Source organism: Cydia amplana, chromosome Z, assembly GCF_948474715.1.
Source record: "Cydia amplana chromosome Z, ilCydAmpl1.1, whole genome shotgun sequence".
Classification (NCBI taxonomy): domain Eukaryota; kingdom Metazoa; phylum Arthropoda; class Insecta; order Lepidoptera; family Tortricidae; genus Cydia; species Cydia amplana.
The window spans coordinates 7,232,064-7,255,064 of NC_086096.1; the positions used below are offsets into that span (position 1 = coordinate 7,232,064).

A 23,001-nucleotide genomic window follows, 5' to 3' on the forward strand; every position below is an offset into this window, starting at 1 on the left:
TTAATAAAAAAACTGCGTTTGATAATCAAAGAAAGTTTGACAAAGTAATGTGATGACGTAGAAAATCAATGTATTCATGGAATGTGCAGAGAAGTTTAGAACGAACTTACTTAATGAGATTAGCAAGAAATTTGGGGTCTGTACAACCGCATGTCTAAAAAAATAAAAGGGGATAAAAAGCACATAAAACACACACACGCATAATAAAAAAATATCCATAATAAGTCAATTGGCGGACAAACCGTACATGTATCATTTGCAAATTTTTCATGCTTGCTTAGCCATAGCAAGCTTGAATGATTTCTATACAACTGGACAACAATACACAGTAACAAAAGCCACGATGACGAAAGCACACAACAAGCATCTAAGATTCTACTAAGATACATAGAAAAATTAACATTTTTGAGTCGCTGACATTAGCCCTTTGAATGCAATACAAAAGTACAAATACGATGCTCACACGCTTATAGGTGCAAGTGAGCGTACGGTCAGTCTTTAATTGCTAAGCCAGTTAGGGTTTCAGCTAATTTGGATATTCACTACTTACGCTATGAAATGTATAACAATTTAAGACTACACACGCATAACAATTAAAGTCCGTGACTGTACATGATAACACTTTAAGGTCTTCTTACCGCAATTTGGGAGACACGAAACAGATAACTTTGCACGGTCTTGGCATCCAAAGTGTTAATGAGTCGTATCAAACAAAAAAGTTATATTTTATAAAGATACTATAATTTGGATTTTTTGGACTACGTGGTAAGTTACTGCATATGACAAGGTCGATGACATTGCGTTAGATAAATCGAATAGACCGACTCTTTTGTATCTGAAAAATTGAACACCGCAAGTGTTTATGGGTGTAGTTGGACAAGGTAACAAAATGTATTTCGTCGAGGAAGATGTTAAATTCAGAGATTCGTCGTATTCCTGTTTCGTCGGATTCCTGATTCGTCGTATTCTTGTTTCGTCGGAATTATATACATATAATTAAATATGTCGTGCAGTAAACCAGTATTTACTACCTAAATATGAAAATTTAATGTAATCACCAGTGATCGTACTTTTTCTAGCATTTTTAGCACATTTCGACGAATCAGGAATCCGACGAAACAGAAATACGACGAAACAGGAATACGACGAACCAGGAACAAACCAATTCAGAGTAGTCAATTATTCCAGAACAGAATCGCGCAGTGAGAATGATTGTGAATCTTCGATACTTATAAAAATAAAAAGCAAAAAAATGTATACACCTCCAAAATATACTAGTTGTTACTAATGCCATCGACTTTTCATAGATATAATAAATATATATTTATCACACTGGATAATGTAATGAGTGTACGTTGTATTAAGTTACTCGTTATTTTTCTCGTCTAAGCATCACTTCAAGACCGTACGGATTTAATTCGAAAGGTACACCCAGTATGACATTTTAAACGACCAGGTCTAGCGAACGCGTTGATTTTGCATATTCGTAGTTCTATTAAATACTGCACCCTTACAATACTTAAGGGTGACACGAACCCGCCCATAGTTAGCCGCTCTCATACAATCGCAGTAACTCTTTTATTTTAGAACAACACGATTAAATTACAAGAAACTTTGCATGAACATTTAGGTAACATATCTAAGCCTGGTACTTGTTTTCGTTGCTAAAAATTGTTATACAAAGAAAAGAGTGAGAAGAAGTTTTGCACCTATGTAAAATTTCCACTCGCACTAATTTATTTGTATTACAATTTTTACCAAAGAAAACTACTACCAGATTTGGGGTTGAGACCCTTGGCCCGTGGGGTCCTAGTGCCCTACAACTTTTTAAAGAGCTGGCAAAAAGATTGATCGACCTCACTGGTGACCGAAGAGCTGGCAGCTTTCTCGCGCAGCGTATTAGCCTCGCTATACAGCGGGGAAATGCTGCCAGAGTCTTCGGCACCATGCCAAAGGGGTCCAACTTTTTAGATTTATTTTAATTTTATATAGTATTAGTTTTTAGTTTTAATTTAGTTTTATTTAGTTAAGTTAGTTTATTTATTGATGAATGTACATTTACCTGTTAATTTATTTATTTCATTAAAAATATATAAACATCAGAAACTACTACCAGATATAGATATAGGTATGTAAATGTTCATGTTATTTCAGAATGTAATTTTAAAAAAGAGAATATTACTTCGACTGTATGGCGGCGGATAGTTTCGTGTGACTCTTAATACGATGCGCAACGCACGTACGTACAGCACAGTATGATTTGCTACGCACTCACTAGGGGTGGACGCACCATTTTCTGTATTAAACCATAGAGAAAATAATACATAGATTGCTCACTCCATACATCAGTTTTAGTACCAAAAAGACTATTAGCATCTAGCATCGAGTAGTGGAACTATCAGTACTGCTACTTGACAATAGATGTAGCACCGACCGGAAAGTCTTATGCTGTTGAGATAAGACTTTCCGGTCGGTGCTACATCTATTGTCAAGTAGCAGTACTGATAGTTCCGCTACTCGATGCTAGATGTAGATACTGAAATTAATAGTCTAAACTGATGTATGGAGTGAGCACTCTTGTCTTATTATATTTCTCTATGATTAAACTCACGGTTCATCGTTTAACTCACGGATCTGTCGGCTAGACTGAGCTGGTTGTGCGGGCTGCCGGGCAGGCTGTCCCGGCGCGACTTGTTCTTGAACAGGTGCTCCATCTCGGTGAGCAGGTCGAGGGGCAGGTGCGGCGCGGGGTCGCGCAGCGGCGGGTCGCGGGACGGCGACGAGTCCGAGGAATCCGACGAGACTGGCGTTACTGAGCCGCACGAGAATCTGACAAGTCAAAAACAATTTTTTCCCAAACATACTACAAAATGTATGCGTTAATGTCACGAAATGAAGACATGAAGTCGCTCATTTATGGCTCCTTACATTACTTCTTGACCTAGGCCAAGAAGTAATGTAGGGAGTTAGTATGAAACGTACATTATTGTCCGATGCTCTAACTTTTTAAATTTGCTCACTAAGATTAGACTGACAGAGGAAATATTACATAGAGCCAACGACCACTCTCTCTGTAAGCATACTTGCGATATATTTTTTTTATTATGTTGTATCATTTGTTGAGTCAATCGGTCCTCGCAAGAAATACGGGCGGCCGGTTGCTCTTTGTCGGATAGCAGCTATATGTGACGTGTTGACGTGTTAAAAAACTACTTTATAAGCGGTTAAACATGGTGCTCGAATAGCTTTTTCAAATGTCAAGTTTAAAAAATAAAAAAGGCGGCAATTTACATTTTTATTTTCTTACAATGTTTGAGAAAATTACTATACAATCCTTGGCCGGAACAGGGATTGCAACACTCGCTTTATCCGGCAACCGCAATCTCGTCCTGCAATCCCTTACTTCACGGCCTCTGCAGTAATGTACTATTTCACACCTCCTATTCGGAAAAGAGCTTTTTCTTCCCTGCTACTCCTAGCAGGGAAGAAAAAGCTCTTTTCCGAAAAATCAAAGTGGCACTTTTTCTCCCTGCTAGGAGGGATCAAAGTAACACTATTTTTACATTTTTTTGCACATTATTTTTTTAGCTTAAATAATCTGTTTAAGCATCAGATTGTGTCAACACTAAGATTTTTTTAATTTTCCTCATAGTTGATGTGAAAAGCAGTATGTGTCACACGGTATCAAAATGATTTCGTCTTGGGCGTTAACACTTGAATCCCTCATTACGCTCAGGATTCAATGTACGCCCTTGACGGAAATATATCATTTTGATCCCTTGTTTAACCCTTTGACCGTCACAATAGTCCATACTCGACAAAGGTTACAGTATAAAATGAATCTTAATGTATTCTAATAAAGTATACAATTGTGTGTTCTATAATTTTACGGCTATTTAGCCGTGGTAGTCAAAATGTTACCGACCTACTCAACTACTAGACGGATAAGACAATCGAGGTCACCACCAGGGATGTTGCGGATGCCGATTTTTTGACATCCGCGGATGCGGATGTCAAGATAGGTACATAAAGACGTCAAATATTACATTTTAGTAATTTTTATTTCAAAAAACCGGCCAAGTGCGAGTCGGACTCGCGTTCCAAGGGTTCCGTACATTAGGTCCCACTCACGCTTGACTGCTCATTTCTAATAGGTTTTTTTGGTTAATGACTAAATTACCTAGCAGTCTAGCACTTACGCCGATGCTAAGACGTTCCTGTACCGACCTGTTCCACATCCGCATCCGCATTAAATCCGCATCGATTTTATGCGGATGCGGATGTTGAAAATAATGCGGAATTTCCGCGGTTGCGGATGCGGATATTCGCAACAACCCTGGTCACCACACATAAGAGCTCCCATGCAAATATTATATGTAGTTATTTGTTGTCCATCGTATTTTCTAGGAAACGTTCGTATTTATAATGCTACTTCACTCAACCTTAGTACATTTTGTACCGAGACTGGCTGAAATAGCAAGACACGTTCGTACATTTCCGTGAAAAAACGATGGAAAATAATTATGCACCACATCTGTAATGCGGTGTCTGTGTAGTCTGTGTCTTACCTGCTGTCATCTGTAGTATTGATTGACGACGGCCGAGAACCAGTCTTGGGTATTTTATTCTTCAGACCCTTCACCGCTGACTTCATGTTTTTACCTCCTTGCCGGACCTACGTTCAAACATTTCATAGTTATTTACAACATGGATGTATGGTATTTACTTTAGAACTAATAGCCTCCTAAGGCCCAAGGTAGGAACCTATGGTACGTATTCTATTCGATGTAATTTAAACGATGTTCAATTGGAACAGAGTCGCTTTTGCTTTGTTTCGTTCAATTTTCAAACAACGCAAAATCAAGTCTAATTCCTACAGTTTAGGTTCAAGTTTCAGTGGCAAATTTTGGATGTCATGTTTGTATGGTTGGGCCTTAGGAGGATAAATGACACGGATAATTAAATAGTAATATGCATAAAGGAGTGCAAAATATTATAGCGATAAATTTGACAGCCGAAGTAGATAGCGCTGTACTGCCTCATGCAGGTTTTAAATCACTAACGTTTGACAGACCAGGCCCCGTAGCCAACATGCCAATCGCTAACGCTCCGTAGGGAACGCAACGCAACTGTCACTGTCACACTAATATGGAAGAGTGTTAGAGAGACAAAGCGATTCGATTGCGAAGCGATAGTGATCGTCTCCTTGGCTAGGTCGCCTGAGGGCCTAGCCAAGATGACAATCGTTGATAGAAAACGCAAACCGAAACAAATAATGTTACCGCAAAACGTACAGCGCTTTCTAAATATCGATACCCTGTTGGCATAGTTCACAGTCGCACTAATTACGCGGAAAATTTGGTTGATGTAATCACAGCCTTTTGTTTTTGCGCTATGGTACTGAATACAACCAAATTTTCTACGTAATTAGTACGAGTGGGAACTAAGGTAAGTTAAGTATAAAGTTAGGTAGGGTAGGGATGGTTAGGTTAGGTACTAGAGTAGGATAGGTATGAAAGTCGAATGATTATTAGCTAATTTAGCCTTTGTGGCGCGTTTATGAATAACGCCATGTATCTTTGTGTGTATGTCTTACGCTAAAATCCAAAAAATATCAGTATAAATAACAAATGAATACCCGTGCCCTGTGTACACACACAATTGAACCTTAACACGAGGACATAAGGTTCACCGATGGTCAGTTAAGTTGTTGCTGCCAATTCGTAAAAACTTTTTACCACACCAGCTCGTAAATGTTCTCTTTATTCTTCAAAAACTTTTGAGGAAGTTGCATTTTGTCCATAAGTGTGATAAAGTACGTTGATGCTAATTTTTAGTTGTTTCCTCATGTTGGCAGGTAGAATTAACTTTTCATAAAAAATAAATATTTAAATGATCTTTTTTATTTGATTAAATTTTTAACTGAATAAATCAGTGGGCCTGATTAACAGTCCGCCGCACGGTATCGGCCTGTCAGTTGTTCGAAGCTGTCAACTTTTTGTTCTAAAGGGGCCCACTGATTACCAGTCCACCGGACGATATCGGCCTGTCAGTTGTTCGGAGCTGTCAACTTTTTGTTCTAAAGGGGCCCACTGATTACCAGTCCACCGGACGATATCGGCCTGTCAGTTGTTCGGAGCTGTCAACTTTTTGTTCTAAAGGGGCCCACTGATTACCAGTCCACCGGACGATATCGGCCTGTCAGTTGTTCGGAGCTGTCAACTTTTTGTTCTAAAGGGGCCCACTGATTACCAGTCCACCGGACGATATCGGCCTGTCAGTTGTTCGGAGCTGTCAACTTTTTGTTCTAAAGGGGCCCACTGATTACCAGTCCACCGGACGATATCGGCCTGTCAGTTGTTCGGAGCTGTCAACTTTTTGTTCTAAAGGGGCCCACTGATTACCAGTCCGCCGGACGATATCGGCCTGTCAGTTGTTCGGAGCTGTCAACTTTTTGTTCTAAAGGGGCCCACTGATTACCAGTCCACCGGACGATATCGGCCTGTCAGTTGTTCGGAGCTGTCAACTTTTTGTTCTAAAGGGGCCCACTGATTACCAGTCCACCGGACGATATCGGCCTGTCAGTTGTTCGGAGCTGTCAACTTTTTGTTCTAAAGGGGCCCACTGATTACCAGTCCACCGGACGATATCGGCCTGTCAGTTGTTCGGAGCTGTCAACTTTTTGTTCTAACTGACAGGCCGATATCGTCCGGCGGACTGTTAATCAGTGGGCCCCTTGACTGACAGGCCGATACCGTCCGGGGGACTGTTAATCAGTGGGCCTCTTTATAATGTTTTACAGTTGGTATTTTTCTCTCGTTGTTGTGGTGTAAACTTTTGTGTTTCAGTCCGTGGCAAACTGTGTTTAACCCCCATGCTAATAATCAATATTAGCACGACGGGTTAAAACTAAATTTTGCCCCCTTGTAAAACCAATAACAATATATTAACAAAATCGATAACTACAGTCACACTCAAGTTGTGTGTTTCAACAAGTGCCAAGTAGAAATTTCATTGCCGACTATACTTGGGGGCTATTCATATATTTCGTCATTTCAAATTAGAGGGGGGGGGGGGGGGTCTGGACATCGGATGATAGTAGGAAGACGTAGGAGGAAACGGGGTCATTCGAAGCATGATTTTTGGATGATTTTAGGGGGGATTATTTCAAAAATCGTCAAAAACAGATGACGTCATTTATGGACAGCCCCTTGTCAGTGACGCAGATATTCATTTGATTTAATAAAAAATAGCATGCAATAAATACAGTAATGTCCTATGGAGACCCAGTGCAGAAAATAATTTAGAACCAATTTATTATATTCGCTACTTCGTGGAGTACACATACTTTGCGGCAGCGCCAAATGAAAAACTAATAGGTATTTGTGAATAATGCGATATATACTAACTAAAGAATATTACATTTATATAAGCAAGCAATTTGCACAGTTAAAAATATCAAAATAATATTACGCGACTTCTATATCTACATATTCATTAAAGACGGCAATCATAATAAGATAAATATACTTACAGTTGTGCAATATAATAGCAGTACTTACATAAGAAAATGATAATTAGGGGAAAACTATAACTTTAGATCAATTAATTCTGCTGACAAAACAATGCCGAATGAAGAAATCAGTAGAAGCTATTTAGGAGACTTAATAGTAAAAACTTATTTCCAAATAATACTTATCTACATTACGAAATATTAAGCAACCTACAATTAAGCTGGGCTAATACGTAAGGTCAATGCGGCTAATTCCGGCTTTGGGGCTATTCCGTCCACGAGCATATATTTCTTTGATTGTCGATCGTAGGAAAAAAATCATCTGGTTTTGATTGATGAAACTAAAAGCAATCGCTACTTTGTCGATGAAATTATCAATGTTGGTGGTTGTTCGAGAAAAACGCTAGTGGACGGTATTGGCCACATTTACCTTACTACAATATGAAGAATACTACATAACATATACAAATATGCAATAATACATATCCTACATATATACCTATACATTTGTGTTTTGGTTACGAAATTATAGATTTGTTTTTTTTTTCTCTGGACTTGGAGAATCGTTACACAAAACCTCGCAGTCTTTTGAAAAACTTTTAAACCATAAAGTAACTAGATATGTTATGGTTGTAGTTACGAATAATGTTGTCTTAAATAACTGCGAAGTTACTCATGAAACAAAACGTTTCGACCCCGTTTTACACATTGACATTATCTAGGGACTGGCTTTACGGGCAATAAAAATGAGGCATGACAGGGGCCAGTACAGCGGTGTGAAACCGCTACAACGCGATTGGTTGATGAGTTCGCATCACGCGCGCGATTGGTTGACGAGTACCGCTGAACTAGTACAGTCACCAGCATAAATATATGACTGTGGGCAGCCGTGCAAAAATATCTGATGCTCCATTGGAGGCATAAGTATATGACGACACTACCTCGGTAAAAATATGTGATGCTTTGTGGCCGGCAAAAATATCGTTAGTCTGTATCCGCATAAATATCGGATCGGGTCGCTTAAAAATATTTGACGAGTCATAAAAATAAAAATTATGTGATTATCTCATCTGGCATAAATATCTCTCCACTGTGAATGCAAATACATGGGATGGCAGACGGACCGCCTATATATCTGACACGAAATTATGAAATATGTATGTCATCAATCGGCAAAAACGAACCATACCTGGATAGCATAGAGCCTTAAATTGTATCAAGTGATATTTGATTACTCATAAAAATCAAAATTATCTGATTACTCTCATCTGGCATAAATATCTCTCCACTGTGAAAGCAAATACATCGGATGGACGACGGACCGCCTATTATAATATCTGACACGTTGGAAAATCACAAATATGTTATCGACCTTCAAAACGAACCATACATGTTTGGTATAGAGCCGTAAATTGTATGAAGTGATTTGACAATTCACGAAAAGAGTGCAGACTTGTCATTGTATATGTCTGTCTCACATTATATTCTATCATCGATTTGACGGAATAAAATGAATATAATTTATTTGTAAATTTAAAGGCATTGCAATCATATCAAGACTCTAGTATATAACTGGATCTGGCATGAGGGGTGGGGGAAATGACCGAACGGGATAGTCTTATGTATCATTCAGTAGGAGTAGCAGCGAAAGCGCTATTATTGTTTGTCCTTGTCACAGTCTACAAGTTGACTTCTTTCATCATCATCATCCTTTTTTATGTAAGAAGGAGGTTTATTCGTTTTATTAGACATCTTCTATTAAAAGTCTACCTGAATTATGTCACAATTTAAAATTGCAAATGAAATACGTGAGACAGACATATGCAATGACATTGCAATGACAAGTCTGCACTCTTTTCGTGAATTGTCAAATCACTTGATACAATTTAAGGCTCTATGCTATCCAGGTATGGTTCGTTTTTGCCGATTGATGACATACATATTTCATAATTTCGTGTCAGATATATAGGCGGTCCGTCTGCCATCCCATGTATTTGCATTCACAGTGGAGAGATATTTATGCCAGATGAGATAATCACATAATTTTTATTTTTATGACTCGTCAAATATTTTTAAGCGACCCGATCCGATATTTATGCGGATACAGACTAACGATGTTTTTGCCGGCCACAAAGCATCACATATTTTTACCGAGGTAGTGTCGTCATATACTTATGCCTCCAATGGAGCATCAGATATTTTTACATGGCTGCCCACAGTCATATATTTTTGCTGGTGACTGTACGATTATTTATATATTAGCCCGTCCTTAGATATTGTACGTCAATAGTTTTACAGCTTAGTCTCCTGTTGACCACGAACACTTTAAATGGCTCGAGACGTCGGGATGTATTTTAAATTCATTATACACGATATAATCCGTTGAAATAGTTGTATTCCATGTAGTTACGGATAAATTCATTGCATAAATCCAATTTTCGTCAGTTAATTTGTTATTTAAATATAGACAACTTTAATAAAACAAATCGTCTTTTAAGTTTCACACACACAGTGTATATAGAAAAATAACAACGAAACCAAAGCATTTTTAACAACTACCATCACCAATACGCAACATAAAAAGTACGCTCCACAGAGTAGTGAACAACTAGAGTAATTTGAACGAAACAGTTCTGACGCCATTGTCTGGGACTCACCGTTTTGACAGCTGACTGTACCGCGGGGTTCGCCTGGAAATATTAAAGATAAAACAAACACACGTAGTTAAAGCGTGCATGCATATGGGAACAGCTACGGGGTAACAGAGATGGCGATAGTTGTATGTTCACGATAATATTTCATGTGGTATTTACAAGAGCATTATTAATAAAAGTCAGCGAAGTCACACTAAATATACCTACATATCATAAATTATTCCATATAAGCCAACATTTTATAATAAATTAATTTTAAAATCTTTATTTTTTGGCAAATTTATAGTACATACATATATTTATAAATTTTACAATTTGAAGGTAATAACTAATACATATTTTCATTTTCTACGTATTTGGAAAGTTATAACCCGCCCGCTATAGTTATTGGGCACTCCATATTCGCGAGGTGGCATGGTACTGATCTCTCTTACACACTTCATAATATTCATATTTAGCGACCCGCCCCGGCTTCGCACGGGTTAACAAATTATACATAAACCTTCCTCTGGAATCACTCTATCTATTTAAAAAAACCGCATCAAAATCCGTTGCGTAGTTTTAAAGATCTAAGCATACATACAGACAGACAGCGGGAAGCGACTTTGTTTTATTTTATACTATGTAGTGATATAAATATAAATAAATAAACAATTTTTTTGTAATGTTTAAAGTTAACCAAATTGTGAGTCAGCTGCAGGGAAAAGGTAACCCTCCCTGCATAGAAGTTTGTATGCAAAGGTGCTAAGCGTATAGTATTGCTGACTGTACATGAGACGCAGAAGTATAAATAAGATGTGGATTAGTTTGGGTCTAAGCTAAGGCTAAATTAGTATAAAACCGTAAAGTCAATTCTCTAGATGTTGTTCCAAGTCTATTAGGAAATTATTGCTGACTTATTTCAGTTAACACTATACATTTGACAAAAAAAAAACAAATAACTAATTTTTGATAAAATAATCGTGGCATTGACGGTCCAATCGCTGTTCAAGACACGTGTGGGTATGTAATGATGTGAGTGTCCATCACTCACACCCGATCGGGCGTATGATAACGTATTGAGAGTCCCACAGACCTAACCGCCGCCATACAAATGAAGTTACGCTCATTTTAAAACCACATTACTGATGTATATATATATATGGTACTAGCTTTCGTTGCTAGAAATTATAATACAAACAAATTAGAGTGATTTGAAGTTTTACATACAAAACTGGTACTAAACATAGATATATATTACTTACGTAGGTTTTGACTCCACGTTTAATGTAATTCGTATGGGGGCGGCCATTTGGCGGTGGGTGGGTACGTGTGACTCTTAAACGACAAATGTACACACTTTACGACATTATTTTTACCCGTCTTCATTATGCGATAAAAACGAATACCATAGCCCTCTGTTAACACACGTAAACACAACTAACCGTACAAAAGTGTTACCTTGTCTTTGAAATTTTTAAAGAAGGCCCCGCCTTCTTTCTTCACAGTCTTGGCCCAGTCTTTGTACTGCTGTTTCAGTCGTTGGCCGCTGCCCGTCCCTAGTTTGTCGGCGTACGCGTTACATTCCACTTCGAACTCGTCGTTAAAGCCTCTGCCGGAATTGAGCAATTCTAACCTCTCGTCTATAAACTGGAAATGGAGAAGGAAATGAGATGAGAAAATTCTAGTTTAAACCTTACGTACAGATCGATTCACAAGAGCTGGCACGAATGGAATGAATGAGTGAATGAAAAAATCTATGCGGGTATCACATTAACCAATAATGGTGGGTTTGACTATAGTATAATATATTGTATAGTGGGCCAAGAAAGTGGTCTACCAATTTTGACAAAAGTTTCTGCGAGATCTAACGATCGCTAAGGTTGACAATGACGTACAGTTGACGTACGTGTGTCGACCTTGTTGTCTCATGACGTTCAAACGAACCTCAACCGTAGGGTGGTACACCACTTTCTTGGCCCACTGTACCGATACAGGTGTTACTCCTAAAAGTTACATTCATTCCATTCGTGCTTTCGTGAATCAACCTGTACGTCTACTACAATTCATAAAAAAAAAACTTAATTAACTACTGTTGATCAGAATTTTAAAACAAATAGTTTCCCAAAATTATTATTATTATAAACATTTTTTGTCATGTACGTCAAGGAACTTCAGAAATTTGGGATATAAACGAGAATTTAATGTTTGACGGATTAAAATAACACAGAGAGGAAATTAATATAATAACCTACTTTGTAACCTGCTGTGAATGTAAATTTGTTTCTTATTTTATCTATTACAAATAAATTTACAAACTTTAAGTCAGTCTTAAAAATAATAATCGTAATCGTACCTGTTGAAATATTTGTGATTGTAGAATTTTTTTAAGGAATGGTTGCATATTTTTTCTAGTTCTCACAAAAGCCTCAGGGTTGAACGTTATTTGTTGACCTTTTTCGATTCTAAAAAGAAAAAGAAAATCAACACACAATTCATCGATTTCATTTTAAACGAAAACTAAATAAAAGCTTGTAATAATAGACATGAAAAAATGCCAATTCATATTTTCTTAAATCTTTTTATTGTTAAAAAATAACAAATATATCAATTTACAATCCTTGATTCTTAGATGATTAAAGGTCTGTAACGATCATTAGAATCGAACCAGTGTGTTTTCAGCCTATGTCGTCAATGACAAAATCAACGTCTATACAGGGTGGATTTTCTTTTTGGGTCAGTAAGGGCAGCTACCAGATCCCGTGCTGCTACGAGAAAACGGTCTAAGAAGACCTTCCCTCGATTTCAAATTAATGAAGATTGGCTTTTACAAATTTTGGAAAAAACATACAGGGTGCGAGAAAAAGGTCATTTTTGACAAACTTTTTTTTTGATGCCAATCGATCCCATTCCTATTAAGGATCAAAAGCTTGTATGGAACCAAAAAAAAATTTCCGGCTAGAAAAGCCACACATCGAGGAAAACTTTTCCCATACAATTTGTATGAAAATGAAAACTTTTATTTTTCACATGCTATTTTTGTATGCCAATCGATTCCATTCCTATCCAGTTTCAATAGTTTCTTTGGGGTCAACTTACGGTAATGTACTAAAAAGCCACAAATTAAAGAAAACTTTTTCCATACATTTACTATGGGGAAAATGTGAAATTTAATTCACATTTTTCTATCTGGCCAATCAGTCCTGTTACATTTAAGGACCATAATACTGTATGAAGACATTGCTGTAGGACTGATGGGCGAGATAGAAAATTGAGAATAACATTTCACATTTTCCCAATAGTAAATGTATGGAAAAAGTTTTTATTAATTTGTGGCTTTTTAGTACATTACCGTAAGTTGACCCCTAGGAAACTATTGATACTGGATAGGAATGGAATCGATTGGCATACAAAAACAGCATGTGAAAAATAAAAGTTTTCATTTTCATACAAATTGTATGGGAAAAGTTTTCCTCGATTAGTGGCTTTTCTAGCCGGAAATTTTTTTTTGGTTCCATACAAGCTTTTGATCCTTAATAGGAATGGGATCGATTGGCATCAAAAAAAAAGTTTGTCAAAAATGACCTTTTTCTCGCACCCTGTATGTTTTTTCCAAAATCTGTAAAAGCCAATCTTCATTAATTTGAAATCGAGGGAAGGTCTTCTTAGACCGTTTTCTCGTAGCAGCACGGGATCTGGTAGCTGCCCTCACTGACCCAAAAAGAAAATCCACCCTGTATAGATAAGCAGATCGGCAGCGGGATATTTAAAGGCGAAAATGTGGTAATAATACCCTTTAATTAAACAGCAGATAAAATACTTTGAAAAGGAAATTATTATAGAAATGATTATAAACAATACCTAACTAAAGTTATTTGTAAAAGTATCTATTTTAGTTACATAGTATAACACTTTGGGCACTAACTACTTAAACGAAAGGGTGTAGCATAATAATAGTGTCTGCAAATAAAACTTTGATATCCAACACCATTTAATTAAAGCATGTATTTATTTAAGACACAGAAATAAAACGGCCTCCAAGTCACTGCCGATGGGCAGCGTGCCTAGAAGGCTGGCCGCATTGCCACGTTGAATGGCAATTGAACACATAAAAATTGATAATTTAACTTAACCAATCAAATACGACCCTAGCCTATATTAAATGTACATTTTAAGGAGTAACACACTTTGGGACATTGGCCTATTTCGAATTTCACTCTATTTTCCTGTAGTTGCTCAGGGCACCGACCAGCTCCGCCTGCGACCGAGGCGAGTATCTCAGCAGCTCTATCTGATAGTACCTCGGGCGTATCCCAGAAATCACCGCTTCAATCATCAACTCATTCGGAGCGTTTGGCGAGATCCTCGCGAACAGTCTCCAGGCTTCGTTGACGTACTCCGCGTAAGTGTCGGCATCGTTCGACGTGTATTCCCTGAATCTATTGACGAAGCGGATGTATCGTAACTCCCCGCAGAAGTGCATCATAAGTTGCTCCTTTATAGCCGGCCACTGCGAGAAGAGATGAGCGTTAGCCTCCGCCCAAATTTGCGCACGTCCTTTAAGGCACGATAAAGCTTTAGTCATGGCGAGCGACGGCGCGATCCCTCTTACTTCGATCAGTGAATCGACCTGATTGCACCACTCGCCGACAGTTATCCTTTGATTGTCCGGGTTATATTCTGGCAGGTAGATATCGCTGAGTTTATTGTTTTGAGTTTTGATGTTGAACACCATTCTCTCGAGCAGTTCGATTTGTCTCTTGAGCACTATTAGTTCGTTATCCTGAATCATCCCCGGTAGGCTTGGGGAAAGCACTGATGTTGAAGGAACGTCATCGTGCAGTAGGTTGTTATTAAAATCTTCGTCTGGCGTTGGTGGCTGTCTTGGACGGGAAGGTACTCTTCTATCGGAGGACATGATTGGCACGGATGCTTGATTAATTTGTAGTTGTTAACACTTTGAAAGTGTCGCGAGAACTGAGACAAGACTATTACCGACTTTGCACTTATAGTTTACTAATTCGTTTCAATCTCAACCCGCAATCGAAACGCATCACCACGTAACATAAGGTGCAACAAAAATATACAAAAGGTTATCTGTTTAGGTACTAGAACCGCTTTTGTATTCCAATAGATTCGCTTCCGGGTGCGTAGTTCGTATTGAGAGCTGCATCGCAATAGGATACAACAATATTAACATTTGAATATATATTATGGGGAAGAATAGAATCTGCAGAAGTACTGTGTGTGATTACCAACATACTTATGTATATATTTTTAGGGTTCCGTACCCAAAGGGTAAAAACGGGACCCTATTACTAAGACTCCGCTGTCCGTTCGTCCGTCCGTCCGTCCGTCCGTCTGTCACCAGGCTGTATCTCACGAACCGTGATAGACAGTTGAAATTTTCACAGATGATGTATTTCTGTTGCCGCTATAACAACAAATACTAAAAACAGAATAAAATAAAGATTCAAGTGGGGCTCCCATACAACAAACGTGATTTTTGACCGAAGTTAAGCAACGTCGGGCGGGGTCAGTACTTGGATGGTTGACCGTTTTTTTGCTTGTTTTGCTCTATTTTTTATTGATGGTGCGAAACCCTCCGTGCGCGAGTCCGACTCGCACTTGGCCGGTTTTTTCATACTTTATTGCACGATACAAAATTTAACGAATGGTGAACTATATCTACTAATTTCGCATTAACATGTACCTTCTGCCTTCAAAATAATAACTACATTCGCAATATCGACTTTCCCCCAATCAAAAAATTTGGTATTTGAAGTATTTATTATTTAGGCAACTGACAATCTATACCTATCTCTCTCGAAGTCTCAACTCTCTTAACTGGCCATAGGTGAACATCTTGTATTTAGAACTAAGATTTCAAGGCCCTTAGTATATTGTTGACTTCTAAACACGGTCCATATGACTGACACTTATCTGACGCATATCACTGACATATATCCCTCTTCCATACCATATCTAAATCTACCCCACCCCGCTCGCAGCTTTGAATATTACCCAATACAAAGAGAATAGAGTGAATAGAGAGTGAATTTTACAGTCATCGTAAATTATGCAGCCCCAGTACAGACTGCCAGCGCCATCGCTCGAAAAGTTAGCACCATACCTTTGGCCTAATTTCAATATTTAACAAATTAACACATATCAGTGAAAGAATAAGGGTCAATGTCAAATGGCGTTCTAACAGTTTTAATCTTTTGTCAAAAGATGGCAGTGAATTTACAGTGGCTACATAATTTACTTTGACAATTCGCCTCTATTTCAAATTCTCTTTATCCAATACAAAACCTCCAGCTAATAATAATAATGGTCTCAGCTCAGCAACATGCTGAGATGAGACCATTTCGTGGCACTTTATCCTTTTATTCTCTGTTATATCTCTTGTCATCTCTTGTTATATCTCTGTTATATCTGTTATATCTGTTTCTATTTTGTGTTTGTGCTCACGAATAAAATTATTTCTATTCTATTCTATTCTATTCTATTCTAATAGAAAAAATATAGCGCGGCATTACAATATTTGACGTTGTCAAGCAGAGCGCAGTACAGGTCACTAGCGGCGACGTATATTGTACATGAAGTAATTTTTGAGCTAGACCATAGAGAAATATAGTAAGACAAGAGTGCTCACTCCATACATCAGTTCAAACTATTAATTTCAGTGTCTACATCTAGCATCGAGTAGCGGAACTATCAGTACTGCTACTTGACAATAGATGTAGCACCGACCGGAAAGTCTTATGCTGTTGAGATAAGACTTTCCGGTCAGTGCTACATCTATAGTCAAGTAGCAGTACTGATAGTTCCGCTACTCGATGCTAGATGCTAATAGTCTTTTTGGTACTAAAACTGATGTATGGAGTGAGCACTCTATGTATTTTTTTCTCTATAGCTAGATTATAGCTATTCTAGTACGCTGAGTAATAAAATAAGTGGTTAGAAAAATGACATAGCTCACCTTATCGCGTCTCGGTACCCCCCTATTAAACCAACCAGTGCCCGTAGAAACGCGCGCGACACAGCGTCTCCTAATGCATTCTTATCACTTAAAGCTTTCTTTAAACTGGATACCTGTAATAACAAAGGACAAACTTGTTCATAAAGGGTAATATTACATGCAGGGGAGTAATAGATGTTTAACTCCCTGAGTATCTTATCGCTAACTCAAAAAATGTTTGACTAAATATTTCACTTGCCAAACAAATTTAACCGAACGCGTTATTTTCAAAAAACTTTTTTTAAGCATTCGTTGAAGCCGTTAGGTTAAATTTGTGACCATTTTGAAAATTTGGCAAATGAAAGATCGGGCATAAATGTTTCGCTTGCGATACCTTTGGACTCTTTAGAAATGTATCGAGAAGTAAGTAATGTATATTCTCAGAAACGCGCAGTTGGATATAAAAGCGTGTACCAAAAATACTTGAAATATGTACTTACCAATTCAGGTGGAAGACTTTCTAAGTCTTGGAAGGGAGATCTCAGTTCGTTTTTGTCTACGTTTAATACTACTACGTCTCCTATATCCGACATCCTTACCGTCTGAAATGTCAAAACGAAACAAATTACATATAAGCATAGAGAAAAAAATACATAGATTGCTCACTCTATACATCAGTTTTAATACCAAAAAGACTATTAGTATCTAGCATCGAGTAGCAGAACTATCAGTACTGCTACTTGACAATAGATGTAGCACTGACCGGAAAGTCTTATGCTGTTGAGATAAGACTTTCCGGTCGGTGCTACATCTATTGTCAAGTAGCAGTACTGATAGTTCCGCTACTCGATTCTAGATGTAGACACTGAAAATAGTCTAACTGATGTATGTAGTGAGCACTCTTGTCTTACTATATTTCTCTATAATATAAGCATATGAAGCCACGTTACACAGCCAAGACACACAACCGAACGTTTTACTGCCTATGCAAAACGTTCCTTCATATTTAGGGTATTTTAATATGCGGACAAATTTAGAGGAACGCAAAAAAAAAGTTTCATTACTAATTTTGAAATTACTTTAGGTGCTGACACTTTAATTAAAACATTTTTTTGCGTTCCTCAAGAAGTCGTGATATGTATGGGATCCAATACATTCTACAACTCTTCTCATTTCGCACACTCTCCTCCTTCCGCACATACTCTATATAATAAATGCGGAAGTAACTGTCTGTCTGTATGTTTGACTGTTACCCCTTCACGCTTAAACCGTTGAACCGATTTTGTTGAAATTTAATATGGAGATACTTGAGGCGAGGAAGAACATACCTACGGTAGTTTTTATCAATCGTCATCATCATTACACGCAAACGAAGAAACTAGTTTAATTATCGTAAATTGAACAAACATGCATTTTGTGGTAGTTAAAACTCATTTTCGTAAAAGGTCATCTACCCGAAGTTAACCGGTGAAACATGGTATTACCATGGTTACCAGTACAATAAGACACTGGGTTAACGGCTTAACAGCTTAACCGCGGGTTAGCGGGATGGTGCAAGTGGGCCTAAGCATGTTAGTAGAACGTAATACAAAATTTCTGCTATCAAACTGTATCACTATTGTCCCTTGGATAACGAGACATAATAACAACACAAAAACTGGATCCAATCATAAAAATATGCTGCCCTTTAACCTCGCAAGACCCACCATATTCATTTTTTTTTATTTGAACCTTATTCTATATGTAAATTAGATCGAATTACGTGTTTTAAAAAGCAAAGAAATGCTACATTATTTGGTTCATGAAAGGTTCAAATTAGATTGCACGAATATGTACAATGTAATGTACATTTAGTCTCAGGAAGTTAATGGCGGAACGTTCGTCGAGCTTAGTGTAAGGCCTGAGGGGACGCTCGAAGCGGAGCGTTCGGCGGGACGTGCAGCGTGGCGTCGGGCTCGCAAGTGATTTGAGCAGCGTGCACTAAGGCCGCTCCTATACGTTTGCATTTGTTTAACATGCGCGCCGCACGCCCCGCCCCGCTGCACGCCCAACTCGAGCGTTCACTCAGGCCTTACACCAGGCGTGTCTCCGCGATTTCGTCGCTTTGCTACAGGTAGCTAAAAGTACATCTGTTCGGCCCCAATTTTGGGGAAAGCCATAAGCCGCGCGTGGCGCTGTCGCCACCTAGCGGCCATATCTGTGCTGATCGTAACAGACGCGTTTTGTTAGAGAGTGAGTCTTCTGTACTTAGTACTATTATTTTTTCTGTGCTTACACTTACACTCATAACGCTAGCAGGAACTCCAATAAGAAACGGCATTGGCGCCAACAGATAATCCACAAAGTGTTTAGGCAGGATCGGTATAAATATATGCTGCCATGACATAGGGAATAGTGTCGCGTTGGCCGCCTGCACGCACGCCGACAACCGGGAGGGCTTGGACGCTACGATGGCGACTCGTCTCTCGTGCAGTAACGCTGCCCATAACCCTGCCATGCATTTTGTGTCTACCGCGCTGAAGTATTCCGTTAAGTTACACTGGAAAAAGTACAGCACGTGTTGTTATACAAATAAAGTCAATATATAAATAAATGAATTAAATACGAAAACTCATCGATTTGAAAATGTGACCAAATATGACAACTGACCAAGTATGAACCATAAGCACGAAGAATTCCGTACATTGACCCGCTTGTTCCTATCTCTATCGCACGCTCGCGCATTGCTGTCTCGCCGATGATGCCGGCAGTCAACGCCACTTTGCGAGCAGGACAGCAATATAATCGCGTCACTATGTACACTTCAGTTCATTTGTGGTGCGCGTGCCGCGGCCGCTGCAGGACACCATCGCAAGCGGCTTCTGGCCGAAGGGTGTGGTGTTTCCACGGTTCCGGGGCAACCTGCCGAACCCTACACCAAGTCAGACGACGCAACGGAGCCACGCTGTTATGTCGTCGCCCAAATCTAGCATTTAATTTGTTTTTCTTGTTTTTTAGTTTCACAGTGCATTGGTTTTACTGTAATGCTGTGACACTTATTTGAGTAATAAATAAATAATAAATAATTTACCTACGCGTGCGATAGACACAGGCAATAGCGGCTCAATGCACGAAATTCTTCGTGCCTATGACGTTGCGGGTTCCCAGTGGTAATTAAAAGCATCGACGAAGGTACATACATTTTCAGGGATGCTCGGAAGCCGGCCGTCGGGGTTTTGGCAAGAGAACACGCTTCGACCCGCGTTGTACGTCACTTTCAGCGTGTGGTCCCTCATCGGGGGCCGGATCCGACACGCCTCCAGGAACGACGTCAGTTCCCCCTTCTCTGAACTGTTTATTAGGTTCGATATACTATTTAATAATCTGGAAGAAGATAGCATGGATGAAACAGACATGAAAATCGCTTTGGTACTATTAAATTACAAGGTATTTTTTCAACCCTTAGTTATATTTCGCGAAATGAATGAATATGACGCTATAATAAGCTAATCAAGCCACGCTCTCCCACCGTAACGTGGAAATTCAATTCGTACAAATTATAACATTAATACATTCGCTGCAAAGTGCCCGATAAGCGTGTTAATTTTTTATTATATATGCTAATGACGCTACATATATATATACTATTGTTTTACAGTTTTGATTATAATTTATAATACTGATTCACAACTATCAACAATCATTCGCTTAGCTTTATTATTTATTTGATTCATAAGTGGCTTTGTGAGCTGTAAGATAGGTCAGTCATATTTAAAATAATTCAAATACTGAATCGAAACAAAAAACCAATAGTATCATCAAACCAGCTCATAAAATTACACGATAATTGATTAAGATAAGTCGGACATAGGAAAGCTTTTAAACCCAAGTTAAAAACGAAAAGAAGTTGCGTTGCTCAGTGGCAATGACATATTATAGATAAAACTAATTTAAAATGAACAAATATACAGGTATAAACATATTTGCCATTAGGGATTAAATCCGCCATTACATTGTATTTTGTGTAATAACATTTAAATTCGCTTAGCTTACAATGCGACCTCTATTGTGGTTTTCCTTTAGACATGTGGGTATATAAACATGAGAACAAGGAAAAGTCACAAACCAAACCTCTTTTTTTATATAAGGTACTAAAATAATCACACTCTGCAAAATTAATTAATGTTTCTTAATGAATATTTCTAGATTTCTTTCGCTTCTTTCTCAATAATCCTCATTAAGATCATTATAATTAATAATTAAGGAGTACCGTATATCCTAATCCAAGTTAAAAATACCTATTTATATTTGAACAAGAACTTTCACCACAATCTGTTCTGCGGTATTTGCGTGACACTAGTTTACAACACCTGTGCAAAATGAAGATCCATATTATATCACTGACAATGCAGTATACTGTGCGATTTCAAACCTTATAACACCGTGGTAAGGCCTAGCTTCTAATAGGTTACTACGATTGTAGACGTAGCACTATGAATTGAGCGAAGGCCGAGCCACTTACGGCCCCCTATATTGATTGACAGGCTAACTATTACTATATTGGGACTATCATTTGTTATGCAAGTAGGAGGTGCGAACAGTATATAGTAAAGATATAAAATAGGTAGGTATACATATGTAAAATGGGTGCACAAAAAACGATTATATCCATTTTTACTCTAATATATAGAGCCAGTTGTATGGAAATTCTTATAAACTATTGTACTGTTTCGTTATCATCCTCAGCAAAGTTTTCAGATTATACCAAGTTGATTACAGTAAATAGTTAAGAAGACTTGCTTGAAAGCCTCGAGTCTTTACTGGAGTTTTGGAACACCAGTTGTTGTAGGTAATGTAGGTACAGTCAGCAGTAGAAGTTGCTAAGCGAGCGAGGTGTTCAAAATCATTTTGACGCGACTTTATTGTTTAGGGAATAAGAGCGTGTCAAGATAATTGTGAACACCTCGCCCGCTTAGCAACTTCTGCAGCTGACTGTACTACATTAGGCTCTGTTAATGTGACTAATAATCTCTCTCAGGGCAGAGCTGTCGTATTTGTATACGTAGGTAAGTCGCTCAGACACAGTCAGAAAGGAAGAGATTACTCCTGCTCTACTGACTTTCTGTAAAGGTTCCGTCACACAGGCACGTTTTCCGGGCGGGGCGTGAGCGTTTTATATGTAAAAGCGGCGCGCCCCGCTCACGCTCCGCCCGGAAAACGCGCCTGTGTGACGAAGCCTTAAGCGGAGTATATGTACAAACGCAAGATTAAAGCGACGAAAGCACTTGTAGATGGCCTTTCCTAATAGACGGTCTTACCCACATTAACCTTACAACTTATCTAATACGGACCGGTTACTTACTTATAAAATATGTCGTGCCACGGTAAGTGAGACATTATTACTAGAGCGGTGTTCGTTCTGGGGTCGTAGCGGCAGAAACAAAACGTATACTTTGAATCCACAGCCGTCATCACAAACGAATAGTGCTGAACGAAAGTACTGAAAAAAAAAACAAATTGTCAATAGTAAAATTCTATTTACACTTGAGTTGGCGCCGACTTGGCACAGTTGGCGTTGACAATTTTGACCGCCTCAATTCGTGTTCAAAGGTTCATTCCTGAGCTTAAATTTAGTAACTTTCTGAAAGCAACCGGTATTCTAATTAACTCCATTTTGCAGATAATCAATTATTTATTTTTATCTGATAAGGTCCCTACGAGCGTGTAAACTTGCCTTAGGGCCTGTTTACATATTGATTAGTGTTTGGTATGAGTTTATACATTTGCTACATTTACTACTAATACAAGTACTTAATAACTACCTTCGGACGATCGATATTCGAAATGTAATTGATATGTCATAGTTTCCAATTGTTTAGTGGATTTAAATATGTCCATGTTACAACAACGCA

At 38.4% G+C, this 23,001-nt stretch overlaps 1 protein-coding gene across 3 annotated transcripts in view; it reads right to left on the bottom strand.

Moving 5' to 3' along the window:
• LOC134661405 (DENN domain-containing protein 1A) overlaps positions 1-23,001 on the bottom strand; it is a 28,054-nt gene that overhangs the window by 2,182 nt on the left and 2,871 nt on the right. For 2 of the 3 annotated variants that reach the window (XR_010097953.1, XM_063517472.1), the window contains exons 3-12: positions 22,452-22,589; positions 20,290-20,473; positions 19,392-19,649; positions 17,611-17,712; positions 17,132-17,244; positions 12,503-12,611; positions 11,608-11,796; positions 10,171-10,203; positions 4,569-4,675; positions 2,631-2,829 (exon numbers count right to left, since the gene is read on the bottom strand). Coding sequence is in view for 2 of the 3 variants with exons in the window: in XM_063517472.1 (XP_063373542.1) it covers positions 2,631-2,829; positions 4,569-4,675; positions 10,171-10,203; positions 11,608-11,796; positions 12,503-12,611; positions 17,132-17,244; positions 17,611-17,712; positions 19,392-19,649; positions 20,290-20,473; positions 22,452-22,589 (1,432 nt within the window). In the remaining variant the exon portion in view is untranslated. The remainder of the gene's footprint in view (positions 1-2,630; positions 2,830-4,568; positions 4,676-10,170; positions 10,204-11,607; positions 11,797-12,502; positions 12,612-17,131; positions 17,245-17,610; positions 17,713-19,391; positions 19,650-20,289; positions 20,474-22,451; positions 22,590-23,001) is intronic. The other variant, XM_063517473.1, reaches the window with a different exon arrangement.